A 27964-nucleotide genomic window follows, 5' to 3' on the forward strand; every position below is an offset into this window, starting at 1 on the left:
TTAACACTAACGGCAATGCCTCCTGGTGGAACTATAGTATGCAATAAATGTCAATTCAGAACAAGCGGTGACAACATTAATACAGATTTCAACAACAAAGAATGTCAAAATAAGATACAAAAAAGGAGGGCTATGTGAAATCATTTTCATTTTTATTAAAAACAGTATTGCTAGTTACATAATTCATTCATAAATGAGAATGTGCAACTTTAAGACCCAAGGTAAAGAAATTGAGGTGTAGCCCAGAATAAGATTTGTTTGTGTTCTAATATCAGATGAATGTTGGGTAACGCTTTTTTTGTTCAGGTAAATTTCACAAAATTAAGACAAACTGAATGTTTTCAATCAAACACAAATACTGATTGCATATGCATCCACCCAGAACACCCAGAACAATTAAACCCAAATCAATATAAAAATACATAACCATTAAAATTAACAAATATTCTCTTGTATATATAGTTTTAATGTGCTTTATTTTTTTCTCCACGTTATCTAATAACAAAATCCGGTCTATGCCTCCTCACACAGATATTCTATTACAAACCCTTGCTCTCCATTATTTCAATCAGTTCACTCTTGAAGGCAACTTGTACATGTAGCAACCTCTGTCCTGTTGCAGTTGGAATGGAAAACAAAGGAAAACCAAAAGAACAGACATTATACCCCCTAGTGCTCATTTTAATCAAGTATCTACATCTCACTCGGCACTAAGAGTATGCAGTCTTCTACAGAACAAGCACTGCACTGAAGAAAAGAGGGCCATCTTCACATACATGTTGTTCTGCAGTCTTAAATTTGGGTAGACTGAGATTGAAAAGTGAATTGTCCCCATCTGAAGTTTTTTTTTTTCCTTCTAAAAATCCCAAGAAGAATAATCACATCTGTCTCACAAGTTCAAACACTCCATTATCTTGAAGTGGACAAAACTTCTAAGCTGTGTATGCAGTATTCCCAAATGGTACCTTCTGAGAAAATCAGTGATTGGTTACCCCCATCATGTTGGACACATCTAAACCTGTAGTGAATTAGTGAGGCACTCCAATTAACCCACACAGACACTGTTAGTGACAGTATTGCATGTACACATTCATAAAACATTCAGCATTGCAGATAAGAGGAAATGCACCCGGTGAAACCTGTGATAACTATTAAAAAATGAAGTAAACAGTAAATAGAAATACACCACAGAAAGACAGCTACTGGTGAAGAACCATCAATTTCTGTTGGCAAATTGTAGGATTATCCACATTCAACCAACCCTTGTTTATCTACGGATCACAATCTAAAGAGAAAATTCCTTCACAAGCATCTTGGACCTTCACAGAGACCACCAGCTTACAAAGAAAGCAGATCGTTATGTAGATCAACTGCTGTTAAGTGTTTCTCAGTGGAAATCTTGCATTCAGCATTGGCAGCTGTAGCAGTAGCACTGTCATTTGGCACATGTACATCACTGGTACAGCGCGAAGCAAAGCAAAAAAAAAAACAAACAACAAAACAAAACAGGAACACTCACCACCAGAACAGAAGCTTTATAAGTATCAGAAAAGATCAGATACCATCAGTGGTATTAAATAGTTTATAGATTTCAACCCTTGGAGACAAAAAAGAGGCAATGTCTTACTTCTTTAAAACAGATCGAGTCACCTTGAAAAATTGTAGTGTCCTGTTTTCTCAACAGCTTGTTTAGTCAATATACGCTCTGATACAGAAGAATTACCCATAATGCCACAGCCTGCTTCTTGTCAGAGGGTTTAGTGTGTAGTCAAGGCAGGTTGCAGTGTTGTGCAGTCATAGTGTTGAAAACTGGAGTCTCTCCGAGTGGTTTAGTGTTTAGCAGTTTAAGTACTTCAAGAGCACAAAGTGGTCGGAGTATTACAATCCAGTTGTACACAGGAGTTGATAGCAATGTCAGTTATCTGTGGTTTTCTTCGTGTGCTAGCTGCAAAGGAAGAATGTGAATAGGAGGAACTGCAAAGAGTATGCAAGGACAGAAGAGACAATTGTGTAGTTTTATGGTCCCTGGTCAGCTCAGCAAGGGCAGTAAGTGGGAGGAGGCTGTCGTCTTGTGATGCATACAATTAGTTTTTCTGCAAGAAAAGAGACATGGTAACTGGTCATGATGGTCTAGGCAGGAGAACCATACACCTGAAGAGATCGTAACTACAAAAAGTAAAAAACAAGAAAAAAACAGGTGGCCATCGGCAAGAGACATCACATACATGATTACGCTGAAATTATAAATCAAATCAAATCTCAGGGAAGGGGAGAGGGGAAAAAAAACTCACACCTTTTACCAACAGGTAACATAAATGCCTTGTTTCGACAAAACTGTCCATTATTCTGTAAGGTATGAATCATGCACTCTGGCATTCAACACAGGGTAATGTATTTCTTTGCATATGGGCCAAGTAGGCACTTTAGGCCATGGCTAAGAACTTTGCTGCATCTTTTTCATCATCCAGTCTGGTGTGATAATCAATGAAAGAAGCTAAATAGAAAGAAATGCCTGCCAGCTAATTATTTTTTGTGAACATTCATATTGTCTCTGAAATTCTCCGTAATTGGTTGTCATACATTAAGGAAAACAGTGGACCATAAAAAGTTAAACAGTAGTTTTGTAAAAAGGTCAAAGATTCCGTGGGCTGCCGTCAGAATGAATGGACTCTCAGCTGCATTGCTTACGTACAGAGCGGTGATGAAACAAAGCGCAAGACAGTCCAAATAAAGTACGATGAGGCTAACTGACTAATACTTCTTTAACAACTGGGATTAAACGCCATGCAATGAGTTGAGCAGCCTGTGGCACACACATACCATGCGCAGACATGCAACGTGACAGTGGGTGTAGCCTAACCATCATAAGAATCCATTAGAGGCAAAGAGGCCTGCCTCTCCTCAAACATCCCTCCCTGAGAGAGAGAGAGCAAGCGAGAGAGAAAGAGAAAGAGAAAGAGAAAGAGAGAGAGAGAGGAGTTTTGTGACGTAGAGGTATAAGGACAAAAAGGGATAAAAGGAGGGATTTAGTCAACACAGGGTTAGGTGTGAAAAAAACTCCCCAAAAATATCAAAGATCAAAATATGAAGAGATGAGAACAGAGAAGTAGAATTTGTGGGGAGAAAAGTCCAAAAAGATGAGCCAAAAAAAGGTCAGTTTGATGTTATGCCACACGTCAGGGAAAAAAAAAAAAAAAAAAAAGCCCATCGTGTCTGAAAGATTTAAATGACATGCACCAACATGCTGTCCGTGGGTGTGTGTGAGAACATTTATCACTACCACAGAGGGGGGTTAATATGTGTCACTCTGAAAATTAAATTGCGTGTTTCTTGCAAAAGGTATAGTAATGTACTTTTACACGAGTTTCAGGTTTCTACCAGAATGATGATATGATATCACAATGGAACCAGGGAGGGGAGTGCTCAGCTCTGCGTTGGCAGATACCAACAGTGAATGTCTCCTTGACAATATTTCACAATTACCACTGTTTTATAAATTACAGTAGGTGAAACATTTGTTCAAGGACATTACTTTGTGTCAATTATTAATGTGATATTCAAATTTATTTAAATTGGATTGTTTCTTTAGAGAAAGACAGAATAGGAGGCAGTAAAATTTTCATAAATCCAAGGTGATAAATCCAAGGTGTTTTAAAACATAAAAACAAGACTTCAGTGTGATTAAGGTCTACAAAGACTTCAATAGTGACTGATATCAAGACGGCGGTTTTCCCTAGTATTTATCCCTTTTTAAAAAAAACTTGTAGTCCTTCAAGGGCTCAGCTTGACCAAAGCTTGTGATGTGAATCCACATGGCTAATGTACCTGTTCTGCATCTTTGTCAGCAGGGTCGAGTGTGTTGTCCAGAGTGTTTCTCCTCCCTCTCTGGTCCAGTGTGGAGTAGCCATCTAAAGGAAAGAGCAGTTTTGTCTGATAAGCTTGTCCATAACAGTCTGGTGTGAATACAAGACAGAAGATTTTATTTTGTTTGTGTGCATATGCATGTATTCTTATTCAGGTCTCACACTTACCTGGTCCCAAGTCGTTCATTGGAATAATTTCCTGTTCGCCTTTACCTCCTGCACCAAGGCACACAATAAAAACGAGCATCACTGATCATCAATGTCTGCTCACAGGGTTGTCAGTTTCCCTAAGTAGGCAAAAGGCCACTCTTTTAGGCAATTTGGTGTATTAAACACATTCTAGGATGGGTTTGGGAACTTTCAACTCATTTGAAGACAGTGTCATAACCCAAAATATTTGGATAAGGACTCAATTTTTGTCATTTAGGCCCTGTAAACCAACACAACAGCTTTAGAAATAGCTTTTACTCCACAGCCATACTATGAAGTATTTGCCCTCTCCTGAATGCCTCTTATAAGAACATGTAGAAAATTTAAAGTTGCTTGACACTGCAAATAAAACATTTATTCGTAAAACTTGGTCATTATGCTTCCAGCACTGACTAGTATGGGGAAAAAAATCTTTTCCAATTCGCTTAATATTGCAATGGTAGCATTAGTAGCAAACACGTCTTGGCTCCTGACCTTTATCAATGAGTGGCAAAGTGCTGTCCTCATAACCTCCGTTGGCCCTGGTGCTGTTGCTTGGAGGAGTTAGGTTGACCATAAAGTCTGTCTTTTTCCAACCATCTTTCTCCAAAGTGCGCCGCAGCTCCTTGTAGGCCCAGACAGTCTGTAACACCAGACCAGCCCCACGCACCTCCCTCTCAGAACGATTACTGTTGACCCAAAGGAAAACAAAACATAAAACAGGAATTAAAAATGTTAGTGCAACCTATTCAAAGTGAAGCACACACAACTAATTCTGCTCTCAGCTGAATCACATCTCTAAAAGTTCCTCCTTACCCATCCTTGTTGATAAGCACGAGTCTCTCAATTCCTTGTGAGGCCCTGAGAGACTTCGCCGCTTCTAGACTGGAACCCAGCACTTCATGTAGTGTGCTCAATACTGACACTACTGTCTCTTCTGACAGCGCTCGAACCGGTTGACTCTGACCACCACCAGGAAGGTTGGCCACCAGGTGAGGCACTGCGTGTTTACCTAACAACACACAAGGGGTTAACCTTCTCCAGGCAGATGTTGCAGATTTGCGACAGCCAAATATCAGATTTTTCCTGCAACTACAACTTAATTTGAGCCTGAGAGGGTTAAAGCCCTTTCAATAGAAAACCTGGCCTTGGTCAAATAATGAATACGTTTTTGTTTCATTTAATTTCAGCAAGAAATATTTTAGAAATAAAGAGTACAACAAGCCTTACCGAGCAGATCTCTGTTACGTGCATCAATTGCCAGGTTGCGGAGGGCTCCCGACATGGCCCTGACCACACGGTCATTGCCGTGAGCTAGCAGTTCAGTCATCATGGGAAGACCCTTCTCTTGGCGCAGCAAGGCACGGATATATCTGCCATACTAAACACACAAACACATTGATTCTCATTATATGAAAAAACGTTCTAGGATTATGTCATTCGTGAAAGCTACAAAACTTAGTTAAAATTCAAGGAAAAAAAGGGAAATTTTACATTGATGCTCTGCAGACTACATACAAAGCCTCCGGCTATTCCTTAAAGCTCAAGATTTATTTGATTGTCAGAATCATAATCCATCCATAATATTAGACCCCAGAATTCTTCATGTGGTCCCCTCAAAGCCCAAGTTCCATTAACGCTCCTATTTTAATAATAGATTAAGGTAAAGCCCTTCAAGCTAAATTCCATGTGTATATGGATAATACAATCGTCCAAACATCTGCTCCCTCTGCAGCACAGGTAATAAAAGAATTTTGGACATTTCAGCTACCCACAAAACAAAGTTTATGATTTTACCACACACCCTTTTTTTGCAAAACTCAGTCAATCTAGGAGATTTGACAACTGATGGTATATTAATTGAAAGGCTGCCCTGCACAATTAAATTAAAAGCTTTCATTAATGCATATATTTCTAATTGCGTTAAGAGGTTTACGCCCACAGTCAAAAGACATAATCTTTTCCTTCTGGCTTTTCCCTTCAGGGGTCACCACAGTGATACAACCTCATCCTCCATCGAACCCATGGTTGTTCTCTGTATCCTCTTCTCTCACATCAACTAACTTTATGTCCTCCTTCACTACATCCATAAATCTTCTCTTTGGTCTTCTTCAATGCCTCCTGCCTGGCAGATTCAATCCCAGCATCCTTCTACCAAGATAGTCACAATCTCTTCTCAGTATCCCATCTCAGCCTGGCCTCCCTAACATTATCTCTATGCATGTACAATTGAAAGCGACAAAATAAAATAATTTTTACTTCTTCTTGCAAGCTGAATGAATTATCGTGATTAATATTTGATACTGATGGGGATCAATGTGTTACCTTTGGCTAGAAGTTTGCATTTCAAAGCTGAATACTGATGGGTTGTCAAAATAGTTACCACACTCTTTGCCACATTATTGTTTCATTATTATTATTACGACAAATAACATCAATTAATAATAAAAATAATAACAGTGAAAGTTTTATTACTATGTTGCTCATCTCTACTAGACTCATTCAACTAGTTCTTTATGTTCAGATTCCCTTCAATAAACAAAGCTTCTCAATGACTGGCAGAAGTGTTGACTATGCACAAGTGCTGTCATTGCAGTGAAAGTGATGGGTAACGGCTAGGGGTTTCTTACAGTCCAGCGTCCAGCACACAGATTCTGAACAGCACCAGCTGATGCTTCAAGCACAGTTGGGTTCTTGGACTCCTTTAACAGCGAGGTGTAGATGCGAACCACCTCTGGCTGGTACAAAAGCTCATAGCCTTAAGGAGAAGGGGAGGGGATGGAGAAGGCAAGATCAGTAGGAAACAGTGTCCTAAACTTTGATAGGGAAAAGGCAGGAGGAACAGATCTTGGTTAGTCAATGGTTACCTTTAGCAGGTGTCGTCCTCTTTGGAATGTCTATAACATCAGCAGATGCATCATCATCTTTTCTCCCTAGAAGGAAAGACAAAAATTAGAGCCCTAGCAACATGCAACAACACTTTAGCAACAACCCCAAGATATCAATTGACCTACTTCTAAGTTAATGAATTGTTTTTGTTAATCTAAAAGCATAATTTTACTTTAAGGAGAAGGCGTGCATGTTAGTACTAGTACAGTACTCAGAACTGTTTGTTCTGGTACTTTATCACTACAACAATTCAAACACCAAGCAGACAGCGCAAAGTGCAGTCATAGAGGTAAAGCACTTACCTTTGGAAAACCACTCATCTGCAGCCCCGCACCACAAGGGGAAGAGAAGAGGATGAAGGGGTAAAGGGGGAGAACACGGAGTCAGAAAAGCAGGAAGAGAAAGCATTTAAGTAAAAGGAAAGCAGCATTTACTGAGGCACCCAGATAACACTTGCTTACATCCCAGCAACACTCCTGCCACCACACAGAATCAACAATGTGAAAAGCCGAACATGAAAGCTTAAATGAAGCCAATTAAAAGACACCAGTTTGTCTAATCACACAAACACCTCTATTTGTGACTTTCTCTGCTCCATTAACAGTCTCCTCAATAAATACGTACATGTTGTTCAGACTCTCCTGTCCGTTTACCCACACATCTTTTTCCAGACAAAATATGTATATTTTGTTCTGACAGTTAAATTCAGGCTATGGGCTATTATTTCTAACCTGATTTATCATTTCCTTTGCATTCTTGTTTTTTACACCATGAATGAATCCCATTGAAAAACAAGTTTCCTCAAGGACTATAAAGTAACTTTCTGATATTTTGCTAATTGCATTATCATGTGTGTGATAACATCTAAATCCAGCTTTCCTACTATTGTTTGTAAAAGTGCAGAGCTTGCTAACCAAAGATAATGTTTGACAAATTCATAAGGAAGTTCAAAAATATTTATCGCTGCTGCAGGATTGGACGATGAGAACAATGGAGCAGCTGCAACACAGTGGAATAGGATATGCAATGTAGAACAGCAAATCAATACTCACTGAAAAGAAAAACAGAAGCTGGACAGAGGATGAGCTTTCTTAGACCAGGAATTGTTAACATTCCTGTGCTTGTGACTGTTTTTTTTGTGCTGTGTGTGTGTGTGTGTGTGTGTGTGTGTGTGTGTGTGTGTGTGTGTGTGTGTGTGTGTGAGAAGCTAGTGTTAGTATCACTCGACTAAGAGACAATGACATCATTGCAAATGAACACCCTTACTAACTGAGCAAATATAGTCTCTCGCTCTCTTGTATGCTCTGACACAGACCTTTGCTCTTGCGAGAGCTGAAACACCCGCCCTTCTGGCTGGAGGAGGCAGGGACAGTGTTGAGGGGAACAGCCTCTTGGTAGCGCTCACAGCCCGGAATTTCACGATGCACATGGTAGGAAAGGTTTCTCAGCAGACACACACTGTTCTCTATCAACTGTAAACAGAAATAATAAAAAATAAAGTCTAAAAAATTCTTACTTGTAAACTTCACGGAGCTGACATAAGTGGCAAAGTTTGATTGGGGCCTTTAACATTTATATCAAATAGCTCAGAGTCCTACATACCTTATTATCCACATCTTTGCAGTTAATCTGGGACTGGACGATATACATGAGCGAGTCAACCAATCCTGTGCATTCCCTCAGTTTCCTTCTCGCTTCACTTCGCTCTGAACTCACGTTTCTTTTGGTGAGTGTACAGGCAACATGAGGAGAAACAAAAATGAAAAACACAGAATAACAGCCTTAATATTTTAAATGGAGTAAACCATTAGTCCCTTTTGTAAGACGCTACAAAAGGATTCGAGGATTTAAAAAAAAAGCTATTTGAATGAAACAACTTTCATGCACTGTTTTAAATGGTGAGCTCAAGTTACAAATCTGAACCAATTTTCTTTAAGGAATACGAGGAAGTGAACATGAATGAGGAAAAGCTGATGATATTCATCCATTGTCTTTTGCACAATCCTACTTTCCTAGTGACATTCTCACTTTCCCACATAAAAGCAGGACACAATCTGTTTCACAGCAGGTAGCACTGCTTAATATTAGCACATAGTTAAAGGAAGGTTATTTTACCGGCTTCAAGCAAAGAAAGAAGCTTTCATGTCTTCCCTTGTTGCCAAAATTTGATATACAGCAAGTAGAATGAGAACCTGATCTGCTGAAACCAGTTCAACCTAATCCCATTGCTTTTGTGATAGTTGGAAGAACGACAAGAAAAACTGGTGAGGTCTTTCCTACTCAGATAATGAAAAAATCCTTGCACCTGAAGTAAATAAACATTACAAGGGCTCAAGATTATTAAAAATTTGACATGGTGTCATATCAATTAGCAGCTCCATCATAGCAGAAAATACTTGATCTGATCTGATCAGGCCCATTATAGAATCAGCTTGAGACCAACAGAAGCAACACAGCTTGTTTCAGGACATCTTTACCATTTATAATGCTGGATATATTGGTCTGTCTTGGTCTTCTTTTCAGAGAAACAAACCAGGCCAGATGGCAACTAATTAGACCATTTTCACAATTTCAGTACGAGAAGACTTTTATCTTTAAAAGATACAAATGAATAGGATTTCACCGTGTTGATTTTGCTGTATTGTAGTTTCACATAAAGTATGAGTAATAACAACCACAACAAAAATATATTTAAGAATGAAATAAACAACTGTGTAACCTGCAAACAGTAGTGTCATCTGTTAGGGAAAAGTGACCGAATTAGCATATCAAAAATTGGACGGGCTTAATGTCTGAGATACTTGGTGGAGATACAACCCATACAAATGACTCCGATGCCGCAGCTGGATCGGACATAGCCATCCTCAAGTGGGATGCCATGTTCCAAAAAGGAAATGGGCCACAGCAGATTATTTTAAAAATAAAATTGAGGGGAGAGTCAATGGAAGGCTTTGCCTCCACCACTACTGATTATGAAAGTGCAGGCACAGAGTGAAATCGTGGCAGCAATGAGAAAAAAAAGTCAGAACCATTACACAGTACCAGAGGAGAAATGCTATGCTGCAAAGCTGTGATGGTTTTGACAGAAATGTTGCCCATCCAAAGCCAGCAGTTCTAAAGTACCACTTTACTCATTGTTCTTAGGCACATTTTTTTAGTTTGTTTATTTTCATTTCATCAAAATTTGATAAACATTAAGGTCTGACATAAAATGGCACTGCATGTGAAATGTCAAATGTTTGACTTCAATTGTCCATACTTTTCTGCAAATATAAAATTTTCAAAAGGTCCCAGTTACTCACTCACACTTTTGTGGACCCACAAATGACCACTGTGATTAACCACGGCACAAAAGGAATGCATAGATAATAAGAGTCAAGGGCTACACAGCGTTTACATTCTCCAAGTCAATGCTCCACTGTCCTCTGCTTGCTCCCTCCCTATGAACTCTGAAATTCCCATCTTAATCTTCTAATGATGGCAGTTACTTTCAACTCTGAAAACTTGGCACAAGCTTAATTTTTAAATAAAATATCAAGACAAAAAGCCTCCCGCTATTATGAGAGGCCTTTTTTCTAATCAAGGAATTATACTTTGTAGTTATTAAATGATCAATCTAAGTCCTGACAGACTGCCTTTCAGGGCTTCTGACTGCAGCCAACAGATAACCAGTTAAGAATTCCTCTCAGATTTGCCAAAAGGGGGTTAAAGTCCTGTTACCAACTTGGAATGTTAGAAAAGGCCAGAATTTTGAGACGACAAAAATAACTTTTGTTGTTTCGCGAGAACAATCTTAATGTTTATGTACTTTCAAATGACTTAGATAGAGATTCTTGCAAAATCACAATCCAGCAAACAATCTCTGCTTCTTGATACCTGCACTGAAGCAAAGCCCCTGAAATGGAATTGGTCAATACAACACTAGGCAACAAATACGAAACATAAGACCCTCACATCTGGCTAGTTTCTCAAAAAGACTCAACACTAAATATGACAAAATAGAACACAACAAAGCAAAATGCATAACTGTAACGCCTCCTAAAACACTCCCCCTTGCAGCTTACGATCTCAGCTGTCCAATATAAGGCAGTATAGAGGTTACTAATGTCTCTCTTTGTAAAAAATCATTCCATAGTTAATTGCCCCAACCTGGAAAGAAAATACATGCACACTTCTCAACATCACCTATTTATTCTGGCCATGTCAAATAAATACAATGAAAACAGTAAAAGAACAACAGGTTGCCATGTTTCTGTGACTTGCCAGAATTTTTTTGGTCAAACAGAGCTCAGTCCACAATGTTTTGGAGGCATAAGTATGCACTAACTTTCACATATGCATGTGTATTTGTGAGACTTGAGCTTATAACCAAGTATGAACACAAGAGTCACTCAACATTCCCCCAAGATGTGATGGAGATGACAAAAAAAAAAGACAGAATTTTTTTCAAGAATCAATATATAATTAGCATCTGTATTCTTGACTTATGGTTCTTGTCCTGTAAGCCCACATGTCTGAGTGGTTCACCCAGCTTATCTGAAGGCATTCTAAACAAGCGATACTGAGAGTCATAAATGAGATTAAGAATTATAGACACCAACAGTGCCAACAAAGAAGCAGCAATTACCAAATGAGTGGATCCTTTGTAAGGTAAACGGCATGTAGAATGGCTCAGTATACTTACATTGAGAAATTACTGTGACCCAGTGGTGAACATTAGAAATTCATGTTTGAAATGTTACATCACAACACGAATCTTGAATCATGTGTGCACTTTCCTCTCATCTCTCTCTTCCATATCCTAAGGCGCAGTCAACCAGTTGCAGACTGCTTATGCACTGTTTTACTCATCCTCCTATCCTAGGTTCCATACCTCAAACAGCCAGCTGTGTTGGTCAGGGCCATCTCCCACTCAAGATGCCTTGGCTTGCAATTTTCCTCCCCTCCTCCTGCTCCATTGCTCCCTCGCTCCCAGCCCGAGCGGGGCACCATAACTTCATCTGAGAGAGCATGTAGTGCATGGTCCACAATCTCCATTTTCACTGAGTCGTGGGACGACAGGTTCCACAGTGTCCCTGAAAAGGTGAAGATCTAAAAATGTGGACTTGTTCTCAAGCTCCAAAGACTTTTATGGATGACACAGAAATGGTCCATTTAACATGTGTTTTTCCAGTTCCACTAATAATATATAGGGCAACAAAAGAAGCTGTATAGTCATAAAATGATTCCAGATGTTAATAAATCATTAGACTTCCAGGCTTTAGTAAATCCACTGTTTTTTGTAAACCGTCCCAGCTGTCCAAATACTAGAAAAATGACTGAAATTTTGAGGAAAAGAAAAGCAATTTACATTTTGAAAAAATTATATTTGAATTTTAGATTATTCTAAATGATTTTATACCAATAAACAAATAGTTGTAATGTTCCATCAATTTAGTTCAGGCCTAGTTTAAGCTTCAGAACTGTTCCAAGTAAGATTATGGAGCCTTTTCTGCTTCTAAGACCATATCACATTTCCTCCCGTGCTTAGTCAGTTCAGGCAGGCTTTGTGCTGCAGTGTACTTTATGACTTTGAAAGATTTCATCAAACACATCTACATTAGTCCCTCAGGTTAGGCATCTAAAATATTGGAAAACCATTACATGGCCACTGCCCTTTCAATACAGTGTGCATGCCTGCATGGGTGTCCAACCTGTGATAGTGTCAGTAAGGTCCTGGTCATGGGTTTTCCTCAACAGCCTAATAAGAGCAGGGACTCCATCACAGTTCTTAATGGCAATCTTGTTGTCTGGATCTTTGCCATATGAGATGTTTTTTAGTGCTCCGCAGGCAGCGTAGTGAACCTAAAGTGAACACAGATTCAAATAAGGACCACTTATTTCATATGCATTGATTCAGAATAGCAACAGGGATCAATGGTCTGAAGGTGTAACCGTGACATTACTACCAGAAAGAGAGTGTTGAAAAGGGCAGCTCTTGGAAATTACTGCCATTAAATAACTGAACAATTTGGCAAAATTCAAACATACTTTCACTTTTACATTATTTTTTTCCTAAGCTGTAATAAAAAGAGAGCAAACAACAAACATATATATATAGATATACACACACACACACACACACACACACACACAGATGCACATATACACACACACACACACACACACTGAGTAGTATTTTTTGTGAAGTTAAAAAGTTAAGGAGGGTGCAGCCACTGCCTGAGCCAGGGCCACAGCCTGCAAGTAATGCGATACACACTAGACTTAAAACTTCACTGCCCATAGAGCATGAAATTTGAAATTAAGATGCTTCTTTGCCTTGAGAGAGGAATGCAGGATGTGTTTTGTCTGGTAATGCTCATACAAACATCAGCAAAAGATTGCCGCAGCCTGTACTAAATGAAAGGGAATCAGAGAAACCACAGAATGTTTCGTCCGAAACTATATTTGGAGCAAATGTTGACCCACAGGCTTTGACCAAGAACATTCAAATTTTGTATGTGAGGGTTATTTTGGTCCCTCTTTCATTCAGTATTAGCTTCAGGCCTTCAGTTTAACTTGTTCTTTAAAGCTTTACTCACACTAATGCTTTTATTCTTGCAAAAGAAATACACTTCACTATCCTTTAAACTTCTCTAGTCTAATCATAAACGAATCTGTAGGACATAGAGGGCCAAAGGGCACTGAGACAAAAATACCAACCTACCTCTTTGTTTGGGTTGTCAAGCATCGAGACCAGAGCAGGGATGCCTTTCAGACGACGAACCTCAGACTTTACCTGAAAAGCAAAGGGGAAAATTTAAGGAATGGCATGGATGGTTGAGAATGAGGTTCCTCTTACCGTGCTAAACCAGTTATGCTGCCTTTAACTGATTATGGATAAAAATGTTAAGGAAGAAATGTGACAAACAGGACAAAATCAATTATAAGACACTAAACTAACGAAGGAAAATGCTTGTTGAAAAGAAACATTTGAAGGAAATTGAATTTTGCTGGTTTACTGTAGTCTTAACAGCTTTTTCTCCAACAACAACCTTTAAGCTACCTGTAATCAAAAGCCAGTCTTCAGTATCAATCTTTGTGATCAAGATTCCCTTTGGTTTAGTGCTCAAAATCAATCTATCAATGTATCCAACTACAAAGAGCCCTTATCAAAGTCAGGCTGCTACTCTTCTAGTAGTAATGGACTTAATTTAAATACAAAATTTGGGGCTGATAAAATTAATAAAAATAATTAAAAACAAAACAAAGGAAAAAAACAACAGCATAAAAAATGTTTGTATTACCAATTACGAGTGCTTGTATAAACTGCTTACTTTATCATTCTTAAACGTGAGGTGCTGCAGGTATGCTGCTGCATTGCTCCTCACTGGATCCAGCCTGTAGTTGAGCATTGCAATGACCTCTGGCAGTTCTGGCTGGCGCCAGCCTCCAGGACCTGGTCCTTTCCTCAGAGTGCTATCCAAAGATGCCATGCTTCCTCTTTCACCCTGGGCAAGTGGCACCCCTCCTCCCCAATAGTACATGTCACCAGGACCACTCATATCACCATCCAAAGTGCCCTCGTAACTCCTGATGAAGGAGAGGAACCCTTATAAAGTAGGTGCTTTCTGATTATTTAAAGGAGTGCATTAATCGCACCAGCAGAGGTGATGGGAAACTTATACAGTCTTAAAACTCACAGGGAATAAAAACGCATGCAAAGTAACTTATTTCTACATACTTGTTTCTACAATCAAATACAAGTGTGAAAAGCAGAACTCTTACCCTGTCCTGCGTGGGGGCCCATGTGGATAACCGTGGTGGTTGCGAGGCACAGTGCTGTAGTGCATTGGATGTCCCATACCATAATCAGGCTCATCATAGCCCATACTTCGCTGTTCATCCTCCAGGCCATATGGCTCTGGGACAAATCTTGGTATGGAGGAGAGCTCTATGGCACTTCCCATTCGCCCAACCTAGATGAGAACAGATGTTAATGATTAAAATGATTTGGGATAGGAAAAAAAAAACTATGAAGTTCTAATTGTTCTATATTTTATAGTGCTTTAATTTAAAGTTTCAATTCTGTTGAACACACTCCTGTGTGTGATGCACAAATTACTGAATATACCTGCGGCTGGGCAGCATAGGGGTCCAGCTGGTTCCTGCCAGGGGCTCTGTAGCTAGGATCCAGAGTCCTATAACCATCTGGATGGACTGGTCTGCAAAAAAGAACAAATACGTCAAATTATTTGATTGATGATATGATCAGCGTTTCCACTGTTTAATAAAGATAATTTTGTACGATCGCTAGCATGACAGGTAGGAAACATGCCAAAATACTACTATGTTTCTCTCTTTTTGAAATACTGAGGAGGTTTTCATCAAAGCTCCAGCTGCCAATTATTTTTGAAATTCAAGATGCTATCAGTTATTCTAACAATGTAATGAGCTAGGAAAAATACAGCTACATTCCAAGAGAGAAATATTAGACATAGAAAACAGCAAATTAGATAGTATCTGAAAAGTATTTTTTCAAACGGGGAAAAATTATTCATTCCTTCTCTACGCCACTTATCCAGCCAAACCTATCTGACACAGGGTGAGAGGCAGGGTGCACCCTGGGCTAGTTACCAGTCAATCACAAATAGAGATACAGAACCACTCCCTTTCTCATTCATAGCTGTAGATAATTTAGCCTACTGTATGTTTGTGGACTGTAGGAGAAAACATTAGTATTCAAAGAAAACCCGTGGGGACAAAGGAAAAACATGCAAACTCCATAGGAAAAAGGCTTGTTAGAATCAAATCAGAAACCATCTTGCTGTGAGACAGTTGCCCTAACCGCTACATGTGCTCTAGTGTAAAAATTATTACTATTAGAAATGCCAGATTTCCAAACTTTTAAATTTGTGTTTTACCTGTAGCGATCATCCATGCGCGCACCCCTGTTGAGGCTAGTGTATGTCTCCGATGGGGGTCCAGTGCGGTAGTCGTCATACACACCGGGAGGCCCATAGTGGTAATTGCGGGGCACAGTGTGGGTGGGGTAGTCCAAGGGTACACCGACTGCAGGTCCCTGCCTGTAGACCCGGTCCACAGGTTGAACAAAGCCAGTCATGGATCCATCCAAGGAAAGGGTATCTGATACGGAGGGGATAACTGTGCGAGTGGTTGTGGTCTTTACGACTTTTTTTACCTTAAGGAGCAAAGAAAGAAAGGCAGAATAGAATGACACACTACTCAATATTTTGCAGAGCATGCCACTCGAACAGGGAAGATTGAACAGGATATATTCCAATGAATTCTAAAAACAAAAAGCTGTAAAACTATTTATTCAGTGATTGTCATGCCACTGCTGCACTTTAAACAGCAACTGTGCAAACCATGTATGTCTCCATCTGGATCTCATGTTACCGTGGTCTCTGTGCGCCTTGTGGTTCCATCATCACTTGTCTCCACAGAGACAACAGGTGGCGACTCCTGTGGATCTTCCTCAACTGTGAATGTTTCCTGCACCACCTGACCAGGCTCCATCCTGTACTGCGCACACAAACACATTCCATGCTAAATACAAAATTCACATTGGTAGCCTAGTTTAAGATGTAAAAACTGAAACAGAGGAGGCTATAGAAGCTGCTTACGCGATGTGTCCCGTTGATGTAACTCTCGTTCAGTGTTAGCCTCTCTATGTCTGCATCACAAGGAATGCGGCCGTTCTGCAAAGAGGAGGAAATTGAATAAGCTGGCTTGCAGACTGCTGGAAATGCAAGAAGAGAAGCATTCTGAAGACACATAGGAGCTGCTACTCTTGGTTAGATTTCTGGCTGCAACCAAAAAAATAATAATATTGTTCCATTTGTCTTCATGCATTGTAGAATGCTGATGTGACCAACTAATGATACTGATTATTTTTTTAATATGAAGCCTCCAAAGTATAAACAATAATGTGATATTATACGATAAAGAAGGGAAAAACATGGTCACCATTTCACAAGAATAGCGACTCTGTAACTGTCAAAGGACAATGATGATGATATGCAGAGACAAAGATAGTGGAAAATGAAATGAAATAAGAGAAACAAAGTCATGTGTTGACACCACCAACACCGTCCGCCACTTTTTCGATGGGCGTGGTGCACCTCCCATTCTGGCCAGAAGGCGAGCTCGTGTATGTCTACTACAACTCAGCAGAGTCAACTCTTTGGAAGTAAGGTGGTTGCACACAATAAGTAGGTGTTCCTTGACACAGATTCAGAGATAAGTATTCATCACCTACAGACATAATATCAGGAAGTGGCCCAATGACAAATGTTTAAACTGTTACTCAGGATAGGAGAAGATACAAGACTCATTAGGGCGTAATGAGCACTTCAGTTCAGAAGTAAGTTCAGAAAACAGAAAGTGTTGGACAAGTAAGCATGTTGGAACCTGTCTGCCAAGACTGAGGTCGTATGCGCTGCCTGGGAGAGTGGCAGAGGCATGCTGAAGCCTTTGGGCTATGTAAACACACAGCAGTGATAAGAACCAGCCTAGGCTACATTTCTGTCCTGTTCTCACCCAACACACGCACACATACACACACAAGCTCTACCTATATTTCTTTGCACCATGTCAACTGCCTGCATAACGTACAACTGAGCTGCATTCTAGTTAAGCTAAGGGTGTGTGCCGAGATGACAAAACGAAACAGGGAAAGTGGGAGAGCTTGGTTATGAATGACAGTGCTTTAAACTTATCCTCTACGTCCTTAAGTGTGTTTCAGTCCCTGTTTGTGAGACATGAAACGAGGAGTTTCGGTTACTTCAGCCAGACAGAAAGCCAAAAGAGCCTAGACGGAAGAATAGGAGTGAATAAGCGTAGGCGTGTATGCCAGTATGTCGCTGATGTAAACACCAAGTATGAAGTCATTCCTCAGTCTGAAGCAAGTAGGTGACTCAAGTATGATAAAATGGGTGAGAGCAAACAATGGAACACCACTTAGTGGTACAGGTGTTAGAAAACAGGAAATCTACTAAGAATTCCCAACTGAAGAAAGAGATATCAAATGCCAAATCTATGGCCCGACACTTCTTCTAACCATTATCCCCATTGATGGACACCTTATGAAAACCAGACCCAGTTCAAAGTAGGTCAGGATGATGTAAGAGAAAAAAAAGGTGATTGTTTTTTTTTGTCGTTTTTTTTTTTTAATTGATGTAACACATGTAAATAGTGCAATCTCTGGCATGAAAATCATCACCCAGGTAAAATGCACGAATGATAAAAGTGATTCCATCATAAAGTAGGGATTTCACAATGGCTATTTCAAATTTATTTATCATAGTAGCAAGTAAAGCCATGTGATACTTTCTTTGAGTACAAAATCAAGAAGTCATTCTCAATAAGATTCTTGTTCCTATTAAAATAAGTATGCCTTAGGCTACGTAACACAATAAATAAGCATCATACCAACAGGTATGTTGATGTTGAGCATTAATGCAGTCAAATAAAAGCAAAACTCTTATTTTCTTAAGTAAAGTCAATTTCAGCTGGTTTTACATAACAAAACATAGTGCTCCTGACTGAACATACAATTTAGATGACTGCTGAGGTTTCCAAAAACTAAAAAGCGTGTCAATATTTTAGTAAAAGCAAAGATTTTAACTAAGTTTTATTATTATTCTGACATTCAATTCAAGAAAATTAATTTGTCCGCTGGGGCAAATACATTTCTTGCTGATTTTCAATGCTGAATTGCCTGATTATAAATGTTTTGGGGATTTGGTGTTTATTTTTATGTATTAAAAACAGACAAGTTTTTTTAGTTTTATAAAAAGGCGTTGGTTGTGTATTTCAGTTTTTATTTCAATTATCATTTGGTTATTTTCCAAAGTGGCTTGTCAAATAAATTCACTTTCACTCAATAAGAAAATAACTATTAACATGACTTTTTGTAATTATGATATGACAGTGTATGACTAAATATTGTCTCTGAATTTTAAGTAACAGTCTAAGTACCAGAGTCCATAATACATCATTATTGTTTGAGTATGTATATTTCTATATATGGTATGGCTATAAAATATTCTCAGGAAAACAACATGCATACAACAGAGATTAAATGTTCATTAATAACACTCCATGCTGGTCATGAAAAATCATAGAAAAAGAAAAAAAATTCGGTATCTTTCTGCATGCATGCAAATAAACAATTGACACATGACGGGTTACTCCAGGGTGTTTAGTTGATCAGTCAAGGGATATGATGATGGGAGGAGTTAAATAAACTTGGTATGTGACACGGACAGTTTGATCAAAAGCTGCAAGATGCAACAGAGGGAGTAAACGACCTCCTCAGAAAGGTTTCACTAAAAAGTGCTTCAGCTGTTTTGACTCAACACTAGACCTTTCCCATTTTACATAAAGATCACCATTCAACGTTCAAATCAAGACTCCTGCCTATTAAAAGCCATAAGGAGGTATTTTTCCCCAGATAAAAATCTAGTTTCTGTTGCAATCTAGCCAGTGACCAAAGACAGTAGGATGATGAGGATGATGGTGAAGGATAATTACTCAGCCCAGGGTTGAGTCTGAGGATCCTCTTGATAGGAAACCGTGCATGAGAGTTGATGGAGAGGGAAGGGGGGGACAAGGATTGTACACTGTTACCTGGATGTTGGGGAGGGGGCGAGGCAAGGTGCCGGCGCACGACCTCCGCTCCTCCTCCAGAGCTCGGCTCAGCATCTCAAATTGTCTCTCCTGCTCCCGCACTGAGGCCAACAGGGAGGCCGTACTCGCACACTGCTCCATTCACACACTGAGAGCAGAGCACAGGACAGGACAGGGTCAACACCAAAAGCAAAGGGGAGATCTACCCAGCACCAGGATTTAATGAAAGAACCAACACAAAACTAGGCTGAATCACCCAAGAAACCAAGGGGCTCTCTAGCACCATGCACATGTTGAGAAAAAGCAGACATGGTGCCACAAGGAGAGGTAATAATGAAGGAGACCTTTAGATGGAAGATGCGGTCAAAGGAGCGGAGGTGAGGAACATATGCGAACAGAGAGAACAAGTCCAAGAAACAGGCATTTAGAAAAAGCTTGCCACCAGAAAAGTCATTTACAAATTTAAAATAAGGATGGAAAGAGCTAAAACTAATTTTTGCACGAGTCCTCACCTTCAGCTTTGCAGTATTTAAAATAGAAAGAAAGTGAGATAAGCTGATAAGTGGCAGAATATGGATGGCTGGATGAAAGTGAGAAACATGACAAGAGACTATTACAGCCTGTTTTAGCTGCAGCATGTGGGGCTTGTTAGCACTTTCTTCACTCAGAGGATGCAGAGAGTGAGAAGACCAGAGGGAGAAGAGTTTAAGTGTGCAAGCAATCCACTCAAAGAGCAAGGTAGGGACAGTATCGAAGCATTTGAAAAAGCAAAAACATAAAAAGAAAAAAAAAAACGCTGCGTTTTCACTCGAAACAGAGTGGTTTGCTCAGCAAGGAAACAATTTACATTTATTTATAATAATATGTTATGATATATTATCACAATATAATATTATACATTTATAATAGAAAAGTCCACATTCCAGATAATCCTGATCAATTCTACCATAACGTTTTTCCAAAATTAATTAGTCATGTATCTAAAAAATAATACAAAATACTGTTACATAAAATAATATATGAAAATAAAGTTTGATTCATCTGTTACCTAGTTGAAGGAGTTGTCTTGCTTTGTAAATCTAAACATCTTAGTACAAAATATCGTATTTTGTGTCTGAACGCAAACTTGGGAAAAATTTGGTACAATTAGTACGTTTTCATATAAAAAACAATTTTTTGAGATGTCAGAATTCAAAAAGCGAAAAGAGAAACACGCTTTGACTAAAAAAACGCAAAGTGTGTTGTATCTAGATTACTGCTCTTGATACATAATTTAGTAATATATGCATAAAAGGTAACCATTATTTTAGATCCCTACATATGAATTATAACTATATATAGAACCAGATTTCCAGATTTTTTTTGTCCCTTAAACCAATAAAATTAGTATTTAGAGAGGTGTGCGTGGCAGTGAGGGGAGTCAATTTATTGAATGAGCAGAGTAGGGTGAAAATTGTATAGCTTTTTGCTAAGTTTTAAAACATTAAATATTTTAGGATTATCATGTTGTAAGTGATAGAAAAGTAAGTTAAGGACTAAAATGCTGTTTAGTATCCCCTGTTTGTATTGAAATTCTTTGCTTTCTATTTCAAGTTGTTTTTGTTCATGTATTTCTGTTTTCTGGTGATGATCATATTCTCCGTTGCTCACCGTATAGGAGCTTTAGCCAATCCCGTACTTGGCTCATTGTATATGAAGAATCGTTTATTTGTAAAAACAAACGCAAAAATAAATAGATCACTCTTATTTTTTCGTTCAAGTACAATTACTGAGAGAGCAAGTAAATACCACTTCATTTGGGTGAGATTGAATGCCGGTAGGTAAGGAATTTGACGATTAGTTCAACAGGGTATGTCTCTTAATGGGATGACATGAACATGGCTCATCTCCAAACCAGAGCAAAAAAACATTTTCTACTTCAAAGTTCACTGACTCATGTTGATTAAATCTGCTCTCAGTCTGCACACTCACACTGGCAGAGTGAACAAAGAGTCCAGTACAAAGTTTGAATGTGCATACACACCAGCGTGAGTGGCTGTGTGAGACAAAACTTCATAAGAGCAAGGTAGCCAACATTCCTTTTATCCTTAAACTACAAGAAAGTGTTAGTCAAGGTAATGCTTCAATCCTGTCTTTCCATCTTTGTGAAGCAAAAAATATAATATACACGTTTCTGGACAAACCACACAAGCCATTGAAAAACACACGCACACTTGCCATTGTCATACATTCCAGAGTGAGATTTAGCGTGTCATATCCTGCCTCAGCTGTTGGAAGCTGTCCTAATAAGGGATCCCTTCACTCTTCTATTGTACTGCTCTCATGTGTCTCTCACAATGATGTTTTTCTTCCCACCAAACACTTCCACCATGAAAAGCCTGAGTGAGACCATTACTTTCTCTGATCCATTATGGGTGGCGGAGAGCAGGCCAATGAAGTCGAGAGAGTAATGCTCACAAATTGAAAGATAGAGTATTCTATGCAAGTCTACAATTAGTTTCAAGTAGTGAGTGTTTCATGTGGCAAAATCAATATAAAAATCACTTTGAAATAGTTCACCACGAGGGGCAAATCTAACATAAAACATACACAATATTTTTTTTAATATTGGAACTGCATAAAAAAATACAAATATTCCCAGGCTTATCAGGCTGGACCATGGCTATCTTTTACCACAGAGGCCAAGTTGTTAGAGCTACATTAGATTACGGGCAACATGTGGTTTAAGGGACTAAACATATATTACTGTTACATAGAATCAGATGAAACCACAGATGCATAAAGCCACAAATACTCTCCATCATGGAGTTTGGGACACATCAGGAGGTGGTAAGGATTGCACTCCAGTCACTGCTGATAGCTACACCCATACCGAAAAAGTAACACATGAATTTCTCTGCACACAAGGGAAAAAGCTTATTTTTTGCTGCGGCTTTTCACAATTATAATTGCTACTAGAATAAAACTATGAAATCACATGGCATGTGTGGAATCACTTCTTATTTAGAATGTTTTCCTGGAGGACTTATATGGTGGCTATAAATGTTTCTGTTTTGCCAGTCAGTTTTGAGCTTAAGGGAGCTAGTTTTTGGAGGTGAAAGAACATCGTGAATAAAAGAGTAATGTTAATGTCTTTCAGACTAAAAACTGTCAACACTCCCACTTTACCGGTAATTTACTGAGGGGACAATACAATAACAGTTCCTTTTTTAAATGGTTTCAGCATCTCATTCTGTCCAGTTATTACAACGTATCTGCACATCTGGACCACTTCAACACCAAGGTTTCGACACACTCCGTGAATGACTGAACATGTGTGGTATCATGAAAGTTTGTCTGTAGTAGCCCTCAGGCATCAAAGATTTCACTTTTCACATACAGACACCACACGAGAGATAAGTCAACAAACTCTGAGTTTTCTTTTTTGCCCTGTCAACACATTTTAAGAGTGTAGCTGAGGACAGTCTGGGAGCAAAAGACGGACCCACACAATCTCTGGAGCTATGTGATTCCCACCACTAACATTCTTGTGGCAGCTTGCAGTTGCCTATGAGAGTTTTAAAAGGCTTTAGGCACTTAGTGCCGGTGCATTAGTCATTCAATTATTGTTGGGCCATTAGAAGCAGGACTAAGTCATATCTGCTAATGGGATAGCCCTGGAATTACATTGCTAAGCCACTTACTCTCCTAAGCCAAAACTAAGCACGAAACGTATAGACACAGTGGACGTCAATTACTCACTGGCACTTTGATAAGCAGAAAATTGTAAAACTCGCACCCACCCTGTACGTTTGCCACCCAGTACTGTGACTGCAGTGTATTTCCTGAATATGACATGCTGTCAATGCAATTCCAGCAACATTGTCACTAGAGGTTGTTAAAGTCTGACCTGGATTTGTCAAAGTCAGTGCATGCACACATGCATGCACGCACACACACAGCTGCGGTTAAACTATGGTAAAATGCTGTTGTGGCTTGGCTAAGTGCTCCGCTGACTCAGCCTCATCTGAATTGTCACACAGAGATTTGGCCCCTGTGTGTTTTTTGTCTGTTAGGCTTGGCCCATATCCAGCCACTACTGGCTTGGCCATCCTGACTTGATGAACACACCTCTCCACCCCATTGTAGAGAGGTGTGTGGTAGTAGCAGCAGAGAACGCACATGCAGTCACGCCTACTAACAGTCCAAAGACTTTTCCAGGGATCTCTGAAAGGCCAGCTGTCTAATCTACATGGCATCAAATTACTATTCTAGGTGAGAAAAGAAACTTCTAGGCCACTCTATTTCAGGGGCAAAAAGGGGCCAAGGCCCACAGGCTTAAAAGCCAATCTTTTAAGGCTGAAAGACTGGGAAAATTTTCTTATTATTATTGTGGCAAAAACCACAAGAATTTGAATCTTGGTTTTTCAAGCTACACAAAGTACAACATATTTTGCTTAAGACTCTTGGCCAAAGGAAAAACTACGGTATATATAGATAATAGAATTACAACCACAAGAAAATTCAACAACCCAAACCTTGATTTGTTTGGGGATATGTTTTTACAAATAGATGTTGACATTTGAAATTTGCAGTTAAAGTCCACAGTGAGATAGCCCAGTCATAATAGAAAATAATATTGTCATAAGCAGCAAATTCACATTTGTGAGTAACAGGAAAACAGGTGTGAGATTTAGAAATGTTTCTATTAAGATTGAGATCAGTTTCCACTGTCATGGATCTCAAAGTGAAGTCATAACTTTGATGAAATGCAAGCTTGTATTCCCCATATTGCACATCATTAACACACACATGAATTTAAAATGCTTGAACCTTGCAACAAGCTATTTTATAATAGAGAGGGAAAACAAAAATATTTCCCCATGAATGATGGCAACAGTGGTAGCTGAAATGCCAACATAATCAAATCTAGAAATATGCTGAAATATATAATTAATAGGTTTTTCTACAAAAAATAACACATCAAATTAACAAAAATATACAAAACTTAAAGCCCCCCTGTCTTCTATGGAGGATTCACGTCACATTGTGTAATAATAGTTATAAGTAGGCTTAGTAGACTCTCTATTTGACTACTGAACAAATAATAAAATAATGTCACACACCAAAAACCTCCCAACTCAGATATTTGGTAAAATTTTCCATAATCTCTGACAAAACACATCTAAATGAATATATCAATGCAGTTCTCAAAATTGCTCTACATTCCAAGTGACAGTGATGACCATACAGTGATAGTTACGCATTGGAATATGAAGTGGTTAAGTCATTTCCATCATCTGAGTTTTGCATAATATTCATTAGGTTCAAAGGTTGTCATTATGTTTGTCAGATCTTTCACAAATTATTTGAATTTATTGTGTCACGATATTCATTGGGGACATTCAAACAATCACCTACTTTGTTGAATAAAAACAGTTAAATTCAAGCTTTTTCTTGCTGGTCTTAGAAATAATTCATTAACACTCTTTACCTAAAATTATTTTAATAAAACAGTTGATTGGAATGAACTTTTCAGCTATAGTGCCCTGCCCAACAAATGCAACATATATATCCAAATGTAGGATGTACTAAATTAACTATAGTTCATACGATGCATGGGGGGATCAGCACAACACTCACAGTACAGCACAGCATCCCATTTATGTTGCCTAGCAATACTATGTCAATACACTTTAACAAAATTTACTTTCAGCCTTTTATTTCTTTATTATCTAACATTGCCCATATCCACTGACTTTCTTATTTACCAGCCATTTACAACATTTGTTGGCTTTTAACTCATTACATATACAGATGATGACAAAGTCTTCCTTTGGGAATACGAACTACAAATCAAACATTAAAAAATAAAGCCAAAAGTGATGACAATATTTCTAATGTTGGAAAAAGCTATATTCTTTCATGTAGAAAGATTAATGAGAGGAGTTCCACTACAGCAAACAAAATCATGCAGAAATGTATCTGGACGTGTTTTCATTCTTAGAGTGTGGTCTCTAACATTATCTGTGATTAGACTTAGGAGCAAATTGTATAAAAATTCCAACTTTTACAGTCAGAGTATGACAGATCTCTACATGTACTTGATTGTAGTCTTCGTGGCAGTTATGTATCAAGTGTGACCACCGATCAAACACAACCTGACTAAAGAGAAAAAACACATGCAGCTTGCAGGATGGAAACTATTCTCAAATACACAGCAGACATCAGAGGAATATTGCAACTTGGAACAGGCATTTAGACTGTGGTCACCACTAAACAAGAAAGGGGGTGTGACATAGCTCAAGCGATGGCTATAAAACTGCAAACTGCCTCGGTCTTTCCAAGAAGCTGACCAAAAGTAACCTAAAGGTCATGTGCAGCATTTTCTTTCACCTTGTGAGTATTTTCACGCATGTCACATGATTTCCCCTGTGTGGATAAGCTGGCAAAAACGGTCACTGCAGGTGTAACGGTTGGGAGCAGGGAGAGGAAGAAAGACAGAGGAGGAGCAAGAATCAGAAAACCTAAGCTTCTGCGTTACAGACACACCCATGGTTTGACTACTCTGAAAGCCCTCATTACAGAGGCTCACAAATGATAGCCCTGGCTAAAACAACTGGTTGAGCAGCAAGAGTTCTGGTCTCACTGAAAACAGAGAGAAACAAACTCCAGGGAGTGAGGAATAAGACCATCTTGTGCTTTTTCCAGTCCTCTTTTAAAGACCTAATGGAGGGGACATTTCTGAGCAACGCGCAAGTTGAAACTTGTCTACAATTATCATCATCATCTGCATTCTGTCAGGTGATTTCAAAGATGTCCATAGGGTATGGGGGGACTATGTCAGGCATGTTCATACATTGCAGAGACTAACAAAAAAGGTGAGTGCACTTGGATTGGATAAAGCTCCATAGACTACATCTTGGTGAATTTAACCTCACGCTTTCAGGTGAGGGCGGTTACACATTGAAATAGTCAAGCACTCAACTGCAGCTGCTCAGGTGCCTGAGTAATCCAGCACCAGCTCCCAGTAGACAGCTGTAAACCGAGAAAGGTGTCTTGCATTTCAAGCTGCTACGCAAGACAAGAGACCAAATATGAAGCACGCCTGCCACCTTACCACACCCCACATTTCAAGACCCACTCAACAGGTTCTCAGTTCTGTCCGTCGCCGGGTCTCCATCATTCAACCTCGCTGGCTGGCCGGACCACATCAAAAAGACAGCTGCTGACACATTACACAGCGCAACACAATAGCAGACGGAGTCAAATACACACCGGGCGAGGGTGAAACTTCGCGGTGCACAGAGAAACCCGGCAGTGTTCCGGGCACAATTCATAATAACTAACTAATCGGCATTAGACTTTGACTCTTATTATACGATGCGCGGCGAGGCGCGGTGGGCTGGCCGCTAACTTCCCGGTTGCCTCACCTGTGCTGAACACCCTCCACCCACTCGGGGAAAATTGGCGCAAGTCCGGCAGAAGGGACTCGACAGCTTTATTCAAAGTGAAATGTCATCAACTTGCACCAAACCAGGCAAAATACCAGCTACATTGTCACATTTTGCGTGATAGCGGCGACCTTTCAATGCATTCTGCCCCACTAAGACTGAAGTTTCTCTCAACTCATCAAGCGAATGAGTAGAATACAAGCGACGCTAGCTGGGTTCCCTTGTGCTAGCGTTGCTAGTCTGCTAACACGAAAAGAAAAAAAATATATATATAATAAAAGTGCCCAAACAGGTCACAGCTCGTTCCGCTTCCGTTAAACCCCAAGCAGTTCAGCCGAGCGCAGAACACAAAGAGACGGGCCATTACCGATTTCGTAGAATGTTATGGCTGTTTTTCAAAGTCCATAAGTGTCTGTGAGGTGGATTCAGGCCTAGCCTAGCCGACTCCTGCTGCCGCCGCTGCGCTGACACGATCCAGAAAATCTCAACCCTCAGGCTTTGAAGAAGAAGTGAGTCGGGACGTGAGCGGAGAAAAAAAGCTCGGTGTGGCCGACGACACGCCTGGAAGCGGGGCTAATGCGCTGTCCGCCGGGTCTGCGAGTTTTCGGAAGGTAGACGGAGAAAACACCCACCTAGGGAATCCTCCAGACTGCCTTGTCTCGGCTTGTTGTTCACTTGTATTGCTCTTCCTCTTCGCCGCGGGGAGGAGGAGGAGGAGGAGAAGGAGGAGGAGGAGGAGGAGGAGGAGGAAGACGAAGAAGGAGAAGGAGGAGGAAAACAACGCACTCACACGGGATTTTTTCTTTTTTTATCATGCAGGTGGACACACAGGTAATCCTTCTTCCGGTGTTGGAAAACCTACCCATCACGCATGTGGCTCCGAAATTAAATTCGAAAAGTGTGAAAAAAACACGGTGAAAAGATTTTTCTCGGCTCTCGATAATTAAAGAAAAAGAT

At 39.6% G+C, this 27964-nt stretch overlaps 1 protein-coding gene across 9 annotated transcripts; it reads right to left on the reverse strand.

The window, feature by feature from the left end:
- Positions 1-473: 473 nt before the first annotated feature.
- On the reverse strand, positions 474-27958 carry ctnnd1 (catenin (cadherin-associated protein), delta 1). Of its 9 annotated transcripts, none has more exons than XM_086142353.1 (23): positions 27375-27958; positions 19575-19722; positions 16568-16642; positions 16341-16466; positions 15845-16122; positions 15055-15145; positions 14709-14899; positions 14258-14513; positions 13648-13719; positions 12635-12785; positions 11815-12016; positions 8544-8661; positions 8257-8413; positions 7244-7261; positions 6920-6985; positions 6683-6810; positions 5283-5433; positions 4869-5064; positions 4548-4741; positions 4032-4079; positions 3826-3908; positions 2861-2915; positions 474-2093 (listed from the first exon to the last, which is right to left on the reverse strand). In XM_086142353.1, the coding sequence occupies exons 2-23, from the start codon at positions 19713-19715 to the stop codon at positions 2035-2037; spliced, it is 2856 nt and encodes a 951-aa protein (XP_085998479.1). In that variant the 5' UTR covers positions 19716-19722; positions 27375-27958; the 3' UTR covers positions 474-2034. The 9 variants fall into 9 exon arrangements, with proteins under 9 accessions (XP_085998479.1, XP_085998477.1, XP_085998481.1 ...); XM_086142351.1 differs by having other exon boundaries at positions 27640-27713; XM_086142355.1 differs by having other exon boundaries at positions 2821-2915; positions 27640-27713.
- Between the last annotated feature and the right edge of the window lie 6 nt (positions 27959-27964).

This window comes from Fistularia commersonii, chromosome 35 (assembly GCF_037954325.1).
Source record: "Fistularia commersonii isolate RoL2024-O1a breed Wild chromosome 35, RoL_Fcom_v1.0, whole genome shotgun sequence".
Classification (NCBI taxonomy): Eukaryota; Metazoa; Chordata; class Actinopteri; order Syngnathiformes; family Fistulariidae; genus Fistularia; species Fistularia commersonii.

Bases quoted from the DNA above. Each gene is read 5' to 3' on its own strand.
- ctnnd1 (XM_086142353.1), bottom strand. From the start codon at position 19,715: ATGGAGCAGTGTGCGAGTACGGCCTCCCTGTTGGCCTCAGTGCGGGAG. The intron at 14,514-14,708 runs GTAAGAGTTCTG...CTCCTTCATCAG, and splicing joins GGGCCCCCACGCAGGACAGG to GAGTTACGAGGGCACTTTGG. The intron at 4,080-4,547 runs GTCAGGAGCCAA...GCCTTGGTGCAG, and splicing joins TTTGCCACTCATTGATAAAG to GAGGTAAAGGCGAACAGGAA.